The 12,282-nt window shown below is 37.3% G+C and overlaps 1 protein-coding gene across 1 annotated transcript in view; it reads right to left on the bottom strand.

Moving 5' to 3' along the window:
• dnah7 (dynein, axonemal, heavy chain 7) overlaps positions 1-12,282 on the bottom strand; it is a 92,107-nt gene that overhangs the window by 67,903 nt on the left and 11,922 nt on the right. The window contains exons 21-29 of the mRNA XM_079880397.1: positions 10,804-10,997; positions 6,969-7,167; positions 6,293-6,433; positions 5,127-5,339; positions 4,868-4,977; positions 3,947-4,115; positions 1,643-1,745; positions 1,257-1,384; positions 640-852 (exon numbers count right to left, since the gene is read on the bottom strand). Coding sequence (XP_079736523.1) covers positions 640-852; positions 1,257-1,384; positions 1,643-1,745; positions 3,947-4,115; positions 4,868-4,977; positions 5,127-5,339; positions 6,293-6,433; positions 6,969-7,167; positions 10,804-10,997 — 1,470 coding nt within the window. The remainder of the gene's footprint in view (positions 1-639; positions 853-1,256; positions 1,385-1,642; positions 1,746-3,946; positions 4,116-4,867; positions 4,978-5,126; positions 5,340-6,292; positions 6,434-6,968; positions 7,168-10,803; positions 10,998-12,282) is intronic.

Here is a 12,282-nt window from a genome sequence, read left to right as displayed (position 1 = left end):
CTTTCTCGTTATGTCTTTTCCACAACTGCTAGCCGAAGAATCATACCATATACTGTCAAACTCGTAACATGAAAAGTTATATAAAAAATTCACAGACAACATATGTTCACATTCATGGCACAATTCAAACGGGACCAGAAAATAATAATTTTCTCCCATTCACTTGCATTGACGGTTTTTCAACTTTGAGGTCCAGCGGGGTTTTACGGAAAGGGCGGGACTTACCAGCTCTATACGTGTAAAGGATCGGCCGTCTTCTGAACGGGGGCGGGGAGCAGCAGCTCATTTGCATTTAAAGGGGGACACACAAAAGCAGCGCGTTTTTGCTCACACCCAAATAGGGGCAAATTTGACAAGCTATAATAAATTATCTGGGGGGTATTTTGAGCTGAAATTTCAGACACACTCTGGGGACACCATAGATTTATATTACATCTTGTGAAAAGGGGCATAATGTGTCACCTTTAAAAATATAAGACCAAATAAAATCAAATATAAAATAACCAAAATATAAAATTTAAATGTTATACTCATATGTGTCACTGCAAAGTTAAAGCATATTATTTTTAATTGAAACATTTAAATCTTAGTGTGGCAAAAGTGCAACATGTGGTGCTTTTTTGTAGATACAGGTCCTACCTTCAGGTTCCCTGCGGCGGTCAGAACAGATTTGACAGCCCTCATGCCGTAATCATAATGGTGTTGGGAAGAGAGCTGCTCAGAGCACAGTCTATATGTAGCTACAATCTTCACTGAGAGCGGTCGTGCTCTGACAAATCCACAGGAGTACAGCACTATCTCAGCTATCAGAGCATAGTCTGGCACCATCATAGCTACTGTCCGGAATAGAGCCTGCAGCAGAAAATTACACAACATTCACAATTATAGAACAAGCTAAATTAACTACTCTAATAAAACGGAATGGAAACACATATTGAACAGTGACAGCAAGAACATTACAGAAACATTACCAATATACAATATCATATTAAAAATAATAATGGATATTACACTCATACATAACACTCATAAAACTACATGACATTGTTTTAAGGTAAATTTGCATATTAAATACCCATTGTTATTATTCGCTAACTTATGTTAACATTAACAAAGTTTCTTATAGTAGTTTCAGTGAAGCACTTTTTTTCTGGGGAAAAAATGAATATAGGGCATGTGATTAAAGTATGACACACTCAAAAATTAAGCATATTCCATATACTCTGCACTTGGAGTGGACTTGGTTCTCTACATGCCTTCAGGTTGTCAGGTAGTTCAGAGCGTCCAGCATAGCCAGGGTTCATGGTGATAAAGACAGCGCAGGTAGGGTTCAGTTTCAGCTCTGTCCCCTCAAACAGCAGCATCTCAACGTGTGCAGAAATACCTGCAGAGAAAAAAATGATTATGCATCCAACCCCAAACCCAGAAATCACATTATATTGATAAGATTTATGCAATGTAAGCATCCTAATGCTTGATTTGACTGGACTCAACTCATCAAATTCAGATGTAGGCATCTATTAAGTTTGATAGTATATAGGAGGTTTGGAAAAATACATTCTGTAGCTCCATTGATTGAACCTTAAAATCCACTCAAATTGCAGCGAACATTCTAACTCAAAATGTGCACACAAACACACACCTCTCTGGATGGTTAGAATTTGCTGAGCCACCACTGAAAGCACTTCCAGATCAATGCGGTTGAACTCGTCAAAGCAGGCCCAGGCACCAGCCGACAACAAGCCCTGAAAGAGACCAAGTATCTTTACCAAGACTTACAGCAAATGTAGTCTGAACACACCTTTGCTGCCAGATAACTGACAAAGGGTGAGCATGATGACATTAAAACGCAAGCTCTTTGCAATTCTATGCCCTCTGATTAAGATACAGCTGTGGTTCCCTGATAGTACTGAGGCTGTACAGCAAAAGCATAGCAATCTTTGCTAGCACACCAAACTAAAAGGAAAACTGACATGCCTGTATTTATTATCAGATATAGTGGGGTCTAAAAGTCAAAGGTCACTAGAGAAAATCATTCTATAATAATACTTTTGCTATCAACTAACATTATCAATATAAACTTTTAACATTTTATTTTGAAAGGTTTAACTGGAAATGAATATTCATTTTAAAATGTCTTAGTATTAAGATCCATTTAGGTTAAATCCTAACAAAAGAAAATAGACATGGCTCCCACGCCCAGTCGTCAGACCAAAAGATAAACCAACAAGTCCAAAATTCAAGAAAAATTATCAATGTTTTATTAAGATGAAGAAGATGAACAATAGTAATAGTAAAATAGAGTATTTCCAGAGTAACATAAACCAGTGGGTGCATAATCTTCAGGAATACCCAAGGCCCAAAATAACAAACAAAACTGATAATAAACAAAATATCAAACTAACTTCCCTCAAAGTTTATGTTCCTCTTTTGCTTTAATGACAACAGAACTCAAAAGGACATGAACTCCAGAAGTTTAATGATCATGTTCTCCAAAATGATCTGAGAAAAATAATTTATTCATTCATTAGGGTTAGGGTTTTTTTTTTAATGATTTTTTTTTTTACAGAAAATTAACATGGTCATTATCATAATGAATTAGAAAACAATTCTTTATTCTACTTTTTTATTTATTTTTCAAAATAATAAAACTTTCAGTTTATTTCCAGGTTTAATTGTGGTCTTTGATTCTTTTGACATTGTATTTCCCCCAGAGTAATGTCTAATTTAACTCTGGATTTAGAAAAGACTCAATTTAATTAGTAATATGTTGTGGGGTCAGTAATCTATGAGACAACACAAGACAAGATGAGACCAGACAAATCTCATTATGTACTTTGTACTTTGACAAAATTATGTATTTTGAAGAGTTCATAACCCCTTTCTGCAAGAAACCTTCTTTTTTTTACCACAACAATTCTGGAATTCTGAATCGGTGTTACTATAGTAACCCACCCTTTTACAGTTGGTAAACATGGTGACGTATTTGTGTGGGCGGGGCTTAGCTGGAGGCAGAAAGATCCCTCTGGCCGCTTCACTAACGCTAGTTTGCAAGTTTTGTTAGCTTGTTTTTTTAACAATGACTGGAGAAAATCCGATTATGTCTTAATGTGCAAGGTCACCACTGTCCAGGACCGCGATTGTTATTTGCAAAAGTTCATTTTAACGGACGGAACCAGATGACCGTACACGCTCAGTCAATTGACGATCTGACAGGTTTAAGGTTAACCTCCGGTTGAGTGGCCTGACTTCTACACCTACCCGATAGAGAAACCGAGGGTAAAGAGAAACTGAGGGCATATATATTTAGATGCCTATAACTATGTGCTGAATGGTCATGTAAAGACTTGTGTGGTACGATCCGCAGTTCTGCCTAGCCAGCGCCAAGAAGACGACAATGTAAAGAGTGACACTACGGTGCAATTTTAATGATATGAATATTTTCCAGAAATAAAAATTCCAGATACAGCATACTCATTTTTCATCGATTCTTGCACCCAACAACACAACAAGATGACATTTAATAATAAAAATAATAATTTAAGCTCCTTATTATGTAGCCGAATCTGTGCTGGTTTGTATTGGCCACCTCCAGTTTTCCGTTTGTTTTGCCTCCAGCTAGCGTGACGTACCATGACGTAACTGTGACGTCGGCGCAAAAGGGGTCTATATCAGTCAGTGCTGTGCTGTTCTGTTCGAGAGGGTTTTTATAAAAACACATGGAGCTTAACCTCATGTGTGATGTTTAACTTAGCCATCATTTCACATTTCTTTCCCAGTAAGCCATTGCCAAATACTGTTATATTGTTATATGTTCTCTTCTTTTTTTAAATAGCATCTTTTGCTGTGAGCTGAATAAAAGAAACTTATAAATAACTTGGCTTAAGCACAACTTGTAAAAACTTGTAAAATACCTGTTCATGCATCATAACTTTGTAAAACTTACCTTAAAGAATTTTCCCAGTGCAATATAGTCCAGGCCATCGGAACAGTTGAAGACTACACACTGCTTAGCTACAGCTTTAGCCAGATCTTTGGTGGTTTCGGTCTTGCCGGTACCTGCAGGACCCTCTGGGGCTCCACCAAGATGTAAATGTAAAGCTCCAAATAGAGTTCTGGTAAAGAAAAGGTGCAGCCAGAGGTTGTGTTAACTGAATTAAATAATTTACTGAATTTAATAACATAAACAGATCAAAATATTTTCAGTCATTCTGAAAGATTAAAAAAAATACACTAATGTTCAAAAGTTTGGGGTCTGTATAGTTTTTTATTTTATTTTTGCTCACTAAGGCTGCATTTATTTGATCATAAATACAGTAAAAACAGTAATATTGTAAAATTGTATTATACTGTAATTTAAAAGTGACAAATAATTTCCAGCATTATTACTCAAGTTTTTAGTGTCACATGATCCTTCAGAAATCATTCTAATATGCTTGTGAGTGATTATTTGATGAATAGAAAGTTAGAAAAACAGCATTTATATAAAAGTCTTTACCGTCATATTTGATCAGTTTAATGCATCCTTGCTGAATATCTGAGTATCAATATCTTTTTTTTTTTTTTAAGTAAAAAATCTTACTGACCTCAAACTTTTAAATGTGTATCTGGTCTATTGCATTTCCCTAAACAAGAAACATCGCCACTAAGGGATGCTGATATGAATTAGAAGAGAAGAAAATTGGAGAAAATAAAGTTTTAAAGTGCTCCAACGAAAATAGACTATATAGACCACATTTATATAACATTTAGAAAACAGAAAACAATGATGGATAAAAATACAGCATGACGTAATATTCACAATCCAATTAGTAAATTATTATTTGTAGGCATAATAATTGGAGCTACACTGAAAATGCATTCTGACCTATAGCAGCGATCAGTGAGAGGGGTGATGACCAGTCGTGGTGTGTTTCCAAGATACTCATAGCCATATGCCAAGCCTGCATTGATCATCTTTGTCTGAAGCTGGTTTTCCTTCATAGACAGAGTCGAATCAAAGATTTGAAAGAAAAAATGGAATCAAAGCAGATCATCTGGTGTCAAAAACAATATCTGCACATACTATTCACTAATAAGGTCGGGATCATTTTCAATCACATTTACAGACAATCAAACTGACTTACAATCCAATAGTAGCGCAGCTGGCTGAGCCACTCAAAGTTGGTCTCATCATCCACACCCTTCTGTACCAAAGAGGCCAACACATCCCGGGCGTGAACATCAAGCACCACCAGCGCTCCAAGTGTGACTCGGTTCTGTTTGGACAGCTTGCCACGCACCAGAGTCACAATGTCATCAATCTGAGTATTGTTCTGATCCAGATAGGCCTGAAGAGCCTGATTAAGAAATAACCCAGTCATATAAAAATATATTATGTAAGGGATAATGTACAGTAAGACAGTAACACAAAAAGAGGCAGATAATGACTAGACATTATCTTGCTTATAATATGGCTAATTGGCAAATAAGTAAATAAATAAATAAATATAAATTCAATTCTGATTTGAGTTTAATTGTTTTATTATATGATAAAAAAGAAGACATGAAACAGCACAGATATGTGGACCAAAGTATTGGAGTCAGTTTAGCAGGTAACTATGCACAAATATTGAGTAGAATGCCATGAATAACCAAAGGACCCTTTTCAAATTTCCAGGGTTCTCAGAAGCGTAAGTCATCATAGTTGGGTAAACTTCTATAGTGGTGAATGGGAGATGACAGCAAATATAATTTTTATGTTCCCATATGCTTCAATAGCAAAAGAAAAAAACTGAGAGACTGATTACAGCAGTCAGAAGAGTGAAAGATGTCAAATTTGCCGTCACTCCCTCAGCCGTAGTATTAGAAACACCCTTGCAGAAGTGTTAATTCATTTTTTGTGATTTATTGCCAAGGTAATATAACACAATAATAATATTATAAATGTGTTTTTTTATTTCATTTTATTTTTTATGTTGAGTACTGTGGAAACGTGATATCACAGTCCATTAGAAGGGAACACAAGAATGAAGAATTCCAGAGAGCTGTGCTATAAAAGATTAGGTAACACTTTATTTTACAGTGTCCTTGTTACATACAATATGTTAAATGTACTTACCATAGTAATAACAGTAAATTATGCATTATTACATGCAACTAACCCTCAACCAAATCCTAATCCTATCCTAACCCTATAGTAAGCACATGTAGTTGCTTAATATTACTCAGTACTTAAATATATAATTACACTGTAACAATGACACTTTAAAATAAAGTGTAACCAAAGATTATATTGCTATGCATAACATACCTCTGGTCCCTTTGCAATGGCTTCATGAATGTCCTTTGTCCAGTAAACCTGTGACACACAGAGGACTGTCTGACCCGGCCAGGCCCTGACCCAGTTGATTCTTAGGTCTTTCGGATATGCTTCCAATGCCTCTCCAATCACCTGACAGCCAGGAGCCAAGAGGCACAGTTTGCATTATTTTACATTTCTTATGGCACAGACATATATAATACTGATCTGAAATTCATTCACTCTGATTTTTTCAGATGTTTTGCTGTTATTGCTTGTAAATGTGATATTCCAAATTTAAATGACCATTTCACCTCTATCCATAATGTTTAAGGTAAATAAAGTTGAGATTTGTATGTATTTCTATTTGACATCCATTTAAGTAACTCTGGTGTGAAGAGTGTGTGAAAAGGTGGTAAATATATTTGAATTCATTATGGATGTTTTTTTTTTTTTTTAATGTCTGGATTTTCTTCTGGTGGATTGTTTTCTTCATTGTATTATTATCTCTTTCAAAATAAAAAAACTAAAAACATTGTCCAGCCACAAGCAATTAACTGTGCGTAGGATTTGTCAACAGAACCTATTAAAGTACAAGTCAGGCTAAACTAAATCGAATCCAATTACAGTTTCCATTTCTGTTATTTAGAAAACCACTGACTCAAAGAAAGTTCATACATTTCTGTACCTTGTGTATAGAGTGCAGCATGCCAATCTCCAGCTCCAGGAGCCATTTTTCCACTTGCCCACGAGCTTTAGATGTAGAGATGATATCCAGCAGCTCCACCACCTCTCCTTCGCTGCTCCTCATATGAGTGATGTCCAAAATGTCAGTGAAAACCACGCTAGCAATACCTTCAAAACACTTCTTCAGGTGAGGCTGCACCCTGAAACATAAAGGTGGCGGTGAACTGATGCCCCTTTCCAACGCAAATCTGATATTTCATTTGAGGTGACAAGCAAAATCAACTGCACCGTAATTATGTTTCAGCAACACCGAGATGTTTAAAAAAAAAATCACTCTTTCAGAGAAAAAGCAATACTTGAATGTGTAACCCTTTGAGACAATAGCATGGACAACTTTTATGTCGTACCACCTGGAGTCAGTGACTCTATTAACTTTTATCTTCATTTATTATCACTTCAACCCTCTGGTTGTTTGTGACCCACACCTCCGCAAAACAGCTGCTGCAATTTGATTTTTTTTTTCTTCTGTAAAGCTAGAATGTCAGATGAAACTAGACTCAAATGTATAAGAAATGGGGAAGACACAAAGGATGAGGGAGAATGACACAGGAAGAGCAAGAGAAGAGCAGAAAACAAAGCAAGCTAAGGCTAACATTCCTAGTTTTGTGAAACCAAAAGAACAATTTGAACTTGCATTTGAGGCATCATCATTCATCATTAAACAAATACCTGGGGTGAAATATATTTGGTTATACGTTAAGGACCTGCACAGGGGAGCCACAGCAGAGAAAGTAGGCCAGTGTCACAGGGAGAAGAAAAAGCACTATAATTAAATTCCCTTAGTAAATACTGGATTTTAAGGGGTTCAAATTTGGTTTTCCAAGGCAGAGGTGAAGCTAAATTGCTTTTCATTTGTCCTTCCCTGTTCCTTTTGAGGCCTCACATGCTAAATGTTCATGTAGGCAAGAGTGGTTAGGTAGGCGGTGTAACATTATTTGGATATGCCCTGAGAGACATGCCAAAGTAGGCTATGTGAGAACATAAGACATATTCATAAATATCACAGGCTTGAGAATTAAGCTCTGCAGAGTGAATGTTGTGTTTCTCATTTCATGTTACAGTAAATTACATCTAGCCTACATTCTTGCTTATACCAAACACTCTTCGTAGCAGTTCATAGCAATTCATATTTAATACTACTAGTGATTTCTTTCACAGCTATACTGTATGATGAAAAAAGACCATGTTTAAACTGCATTTCAGAGCATGAGTTGTAACAATACAGTTTCAATCCCTTTTATTCTTCATGAAAATTCAGAAAAAGAAAGCATAGCAGCAATTGACCAAAACTTGCATCACCTTATGTTTTTTTTGTTTTTTTTGTTTTTTTATAATTGAGAATGAACTGACAGATTTACCATAGTTCTTTCCGACATGCAGTCATCCAGCCTGCCCTTATTATAAAGCAATCTATCAACACAGCGGATTCCAAATAGCAAGAATATTGAAAAAAGAAGCCTTCAAAGTCAGATCCCCTTAACTGCTGACAAACAATATTCCTCAAGCCTATAAATCATATTGTTTCCAGAAATATCTTCTTTAAGCCTCTTTTCCTTTGAGGATGTGGAGAAAGTGTAAATTACTGTAACTCACTACACTAAAAGGGCAAACCCACAGAAAGTCTGACACTTCATATAGCTCCAGGAACAGCTGTAACTGAACCAGTGGATATGATTTAACTGTGGATCCAACAGAATGATCAACAGTGGTCACCAATGTGGGCTTTTCGATGGTCAATGCCTACACTGACGAGCCAAAACATAACCAGTAACAGGTGAAGCGAATATCGTTCCTCATCTCCTAACAAGGCAACATAAGGTCTGGGTAGATTAGATGGTAAGCAAACAATCAGTTCAAACAATCAGTTCTTGAAATCAACGTGTTGGATGCAGGAATAAAGATATTAGCGAGGGCCAAATTGTTATGGCAAGGCGACTGGGTCACAGTATCTTTAAAACGGCAAGGCTTGTGGGTTGCTTCCGGTCAGCAGTGGTGAGAATTTACCAACAGTGGTCCGAGGAGAGACAAACCACAAACCGGCAACAGGGTGTTGGGCGCCCAATGCTCATCGATGCACTAGGACAGGCAAAGGAAGCTATCCCATCTGGTCCGAGCCAACAGAAGGTCTACTGTGGCACAATACACAGTGCATCACACTTTGCTGCGTAGCTGCAGACCAATCAGAGTGCCTATGATGACCCGTCCACTGTCGGAAGCACCTACAACAGGCACGCGAGCATCTAGATTGGAGCAGTGGAAGAAGGTCGCCTGGTCTGATGAGTCCCGTTTTCTTTTATATCACATGGACGACCATTTACATGCATTGTTTACCTGGGAAATTGATGGCCCCAGGATGCACAGTGGGACAAGGACAAGCCGGTGGAGGGAGTGTGATGCTCTGGGCAATGTTCTGCTGGGAAACCCTGGGTCCGGCCATGTGGACGCAAATATGACACGTGCCACCTACCTAAACATCACTGCAGACCAGGTACTCCCCTTCAATGGTGTTCTTTAGTGGAATTGGCCTCTTTCAGAAGTATAATGAACCCTGCCACACTGACTGCACACATTGTTCAGGAATGATTTGAGGAACATGATGAAGAGTTCAAGCAAGGTGTTGCCCTGGCCTCCAAATATCCAAGATCTCAATCCAAATGAGCATCTGTTGGATATGCTGGAACAACAAGTTCGATCCACGGTCTATACCTTTGTTGGTCGGCACTGTTTTGGCAGGTGATCATAATGTTTTGGCTCATCAGTGTATATTGATATTTAGAAAGCATGGTCAGCAATGAGAGTTATAATGCCAATATATACACTTCCATTTAAAAGTTTGGGGTCAGTAAGATATTTTTTTAAAGAATTTTTTTAAGCAAAAGACTTATATTTCAAATAAATGCTGTTCTTTTGAACAGAATCCTGAAAAAAATTATCACTATTTCAACAAAATATTACTGTTTTCAACAATGATAATAACAATAAATGTTTCTTGAGCACCAAATCAGCATATTAAAATGATTTCTGAAAGTGACACTGAACACTTGGAGTAATGGCTGTTGAAAATTGCCTCTGCCAGGAATAAATTTCATTTTAAAATATAATAAAACAGAAAACGTTTCAATTTAAATTGTAATAATAATACTTCGCAATATTACTGTTTTACTGTATTTTTGAAAAATGCAGCCTTGGTGAGCATAAAAGATATCTTTCAAAAACATTTAAAAAATATTACCAATCCCAAACCTTTGAACATTAGTGTGTATATAACAATTCAGAGATAGTAAATGACATGTCCCAATATTGATAAAATTAAAAGAAAAAGAAATGTTGTGGCAAGCAAGACGGTGGCGTGATTGATGATAAGCGCCACCTGTGCGCTGCACCGGTCTTGTATCTCTCACGGAGGAGCTTTGGAAGCATAAAAGGAGGAGTGACGCCAGTGAAGGATGAGAGAGGACCAGGCCTGGAATTTTACGTTATGTTTTGTTTATGTGTGCGGCAGTCGTCCGTGAGGGGCTGCCGCCTTTACTTTTGTTTTGTGTTTGTTTATTTTTGGATTATTCAAGTATGTTCGCTATTTCCCGCCTCCTTCTTCCCATAACAACTAACCTTCGTTACAAATTTACACAACATTCACTTAAAATTCACAAAAAAAAAACCCTCATTACCCACTGACAAAGCCATCAGTAAAATTGGGAAATATACAGGTATTGCTAAATGTCAGTTGATCTATCTGACCGTCACTGTACTTAATACTTTCGAAAGTTCCTCTTTACCTGGTTGGATCTTTAGTCTCAGAGAGAATCTCTAGCAGCTCATCATTGGACAGGAAGAAAAAGCGGGGGAAATAGAGTCTCTTCTTCTCCAGGTATTCATTTAGACCCTTCAGAATGAGTTCTAGCAACTCATTACTGCTTTTCATCTTGTCTAGCATCTTTTCAATGGCCACCACTGCCAGGACATGCTTGTCCTAAGAGAGAAACACATGTGATGCAAACAATGAATATCACAAAGGGAAACATTTAGACACAGTTTGCAAGACATTTAGCCATGTCTTATAAAATTCAAATAAATGATGGGATAACTAGATTTTTACATCGTCTTCAGAAAATATGAGTGTTGCTTATAAAACATATTGCTGTGATGCTAGGTTGTATGTGATTTGCAAGTCATTGTTATGCAGTTATTAGGTGTTCTAAGTAGTTGCTAGGGTGTTCTGGTTGGTTGCTTACAGCCTCAAGCTAAAAGAGACCACCAACAAGTCTCTCTACAATATTCTGGTCCTTAGATATGGCTTGGGTTCTTCCTTCAATGCACTGTAAATCTATGGGATTCAACCATTTTCAACATCTCTCCTCAACAAGCCCCATGGTATTATTCATGTCAGCCAGTGCTAGCTACAAGCTGAAGTTTAATACTTAGTTTGTTCAAATCCCATACCCTATGTATGAGAAAAAGCTTATATAGCATGAACCACTAATAATTTAGTAGATCAGTAAAGTGCATATTTGACCATAGCCAGTCATATTAGACCGATGTCTAAGGAAGCCTCTGGACTGTGTGAGCTGTTTTTAAGTTAAGCTGCACTTCAGTAGAGAAACTCAACAAGAATGAAAATCATGGGTAATGAAACACCATCACACTCCTTTTAATTCTCTGCCCCCAAAGTTCAGACAAATCCAGTGATGAAAAGATGATATTCATAGCCATATTTCCCTGCTCTCACAAAAGAGTTCATTTATGAAAGGTGTCTCCCACTAGGAAAGCTCATCCCATCTTTTGCTGTCTGATTTTCAAACGCTCCTCCAAAGGTTGTATGAAGGCCACGTCCTTCATTAAAGAGAGGAAACAATTGGATACCCCACCCCTCCTTTTCCACCTCTCACAGATGCTGCTCACCTGTAAAGAGATAATAATTGCTTTTTCCCCTTTTCGGATTGCTATTGATTTTCTATTACCTACGGTGACTAGACTTCACGTTCACGAAGAGATTGAAGTTTAACGATCACTTTTGGATGACAAAAAAAGCCTGAGTTTTCTGACAGGAACTGAGAGGAAGTAATGAGGGGTTGTTAATAACCAAAGCCTACACAAAATAACCCTTTTAAAACATGAAAACACCATTGCATGACTCTAATGGTGAAAGAGAGAGGGGAAGTTTTATGCCAATTACTCTTTTAATTATGCTCCCTCTCCGTCACACTGAATTACTTAGAGTAAGAGGGTGAGTGCTGCCGGAATGCGCCTGAATAAAG

Source organism: Squalius cephalus (genome assembly GCF_949319135.1).
Source record: "Squalius cephalus genome assembly, chromosome: 9".
Classification (NCBI taxonomy): domain Eukaryota; kingdom Metazoa; phylum Chordata; class Actinopteri; order Cypriniformes; family Leuciscidae; genus Squalius; species Squalius cephalus.
The sequence above is the reverse complement of the archived record's forward strand: the minus strand, read 5'-3'. Positions and strand labels throughout refer to the sequence as shown.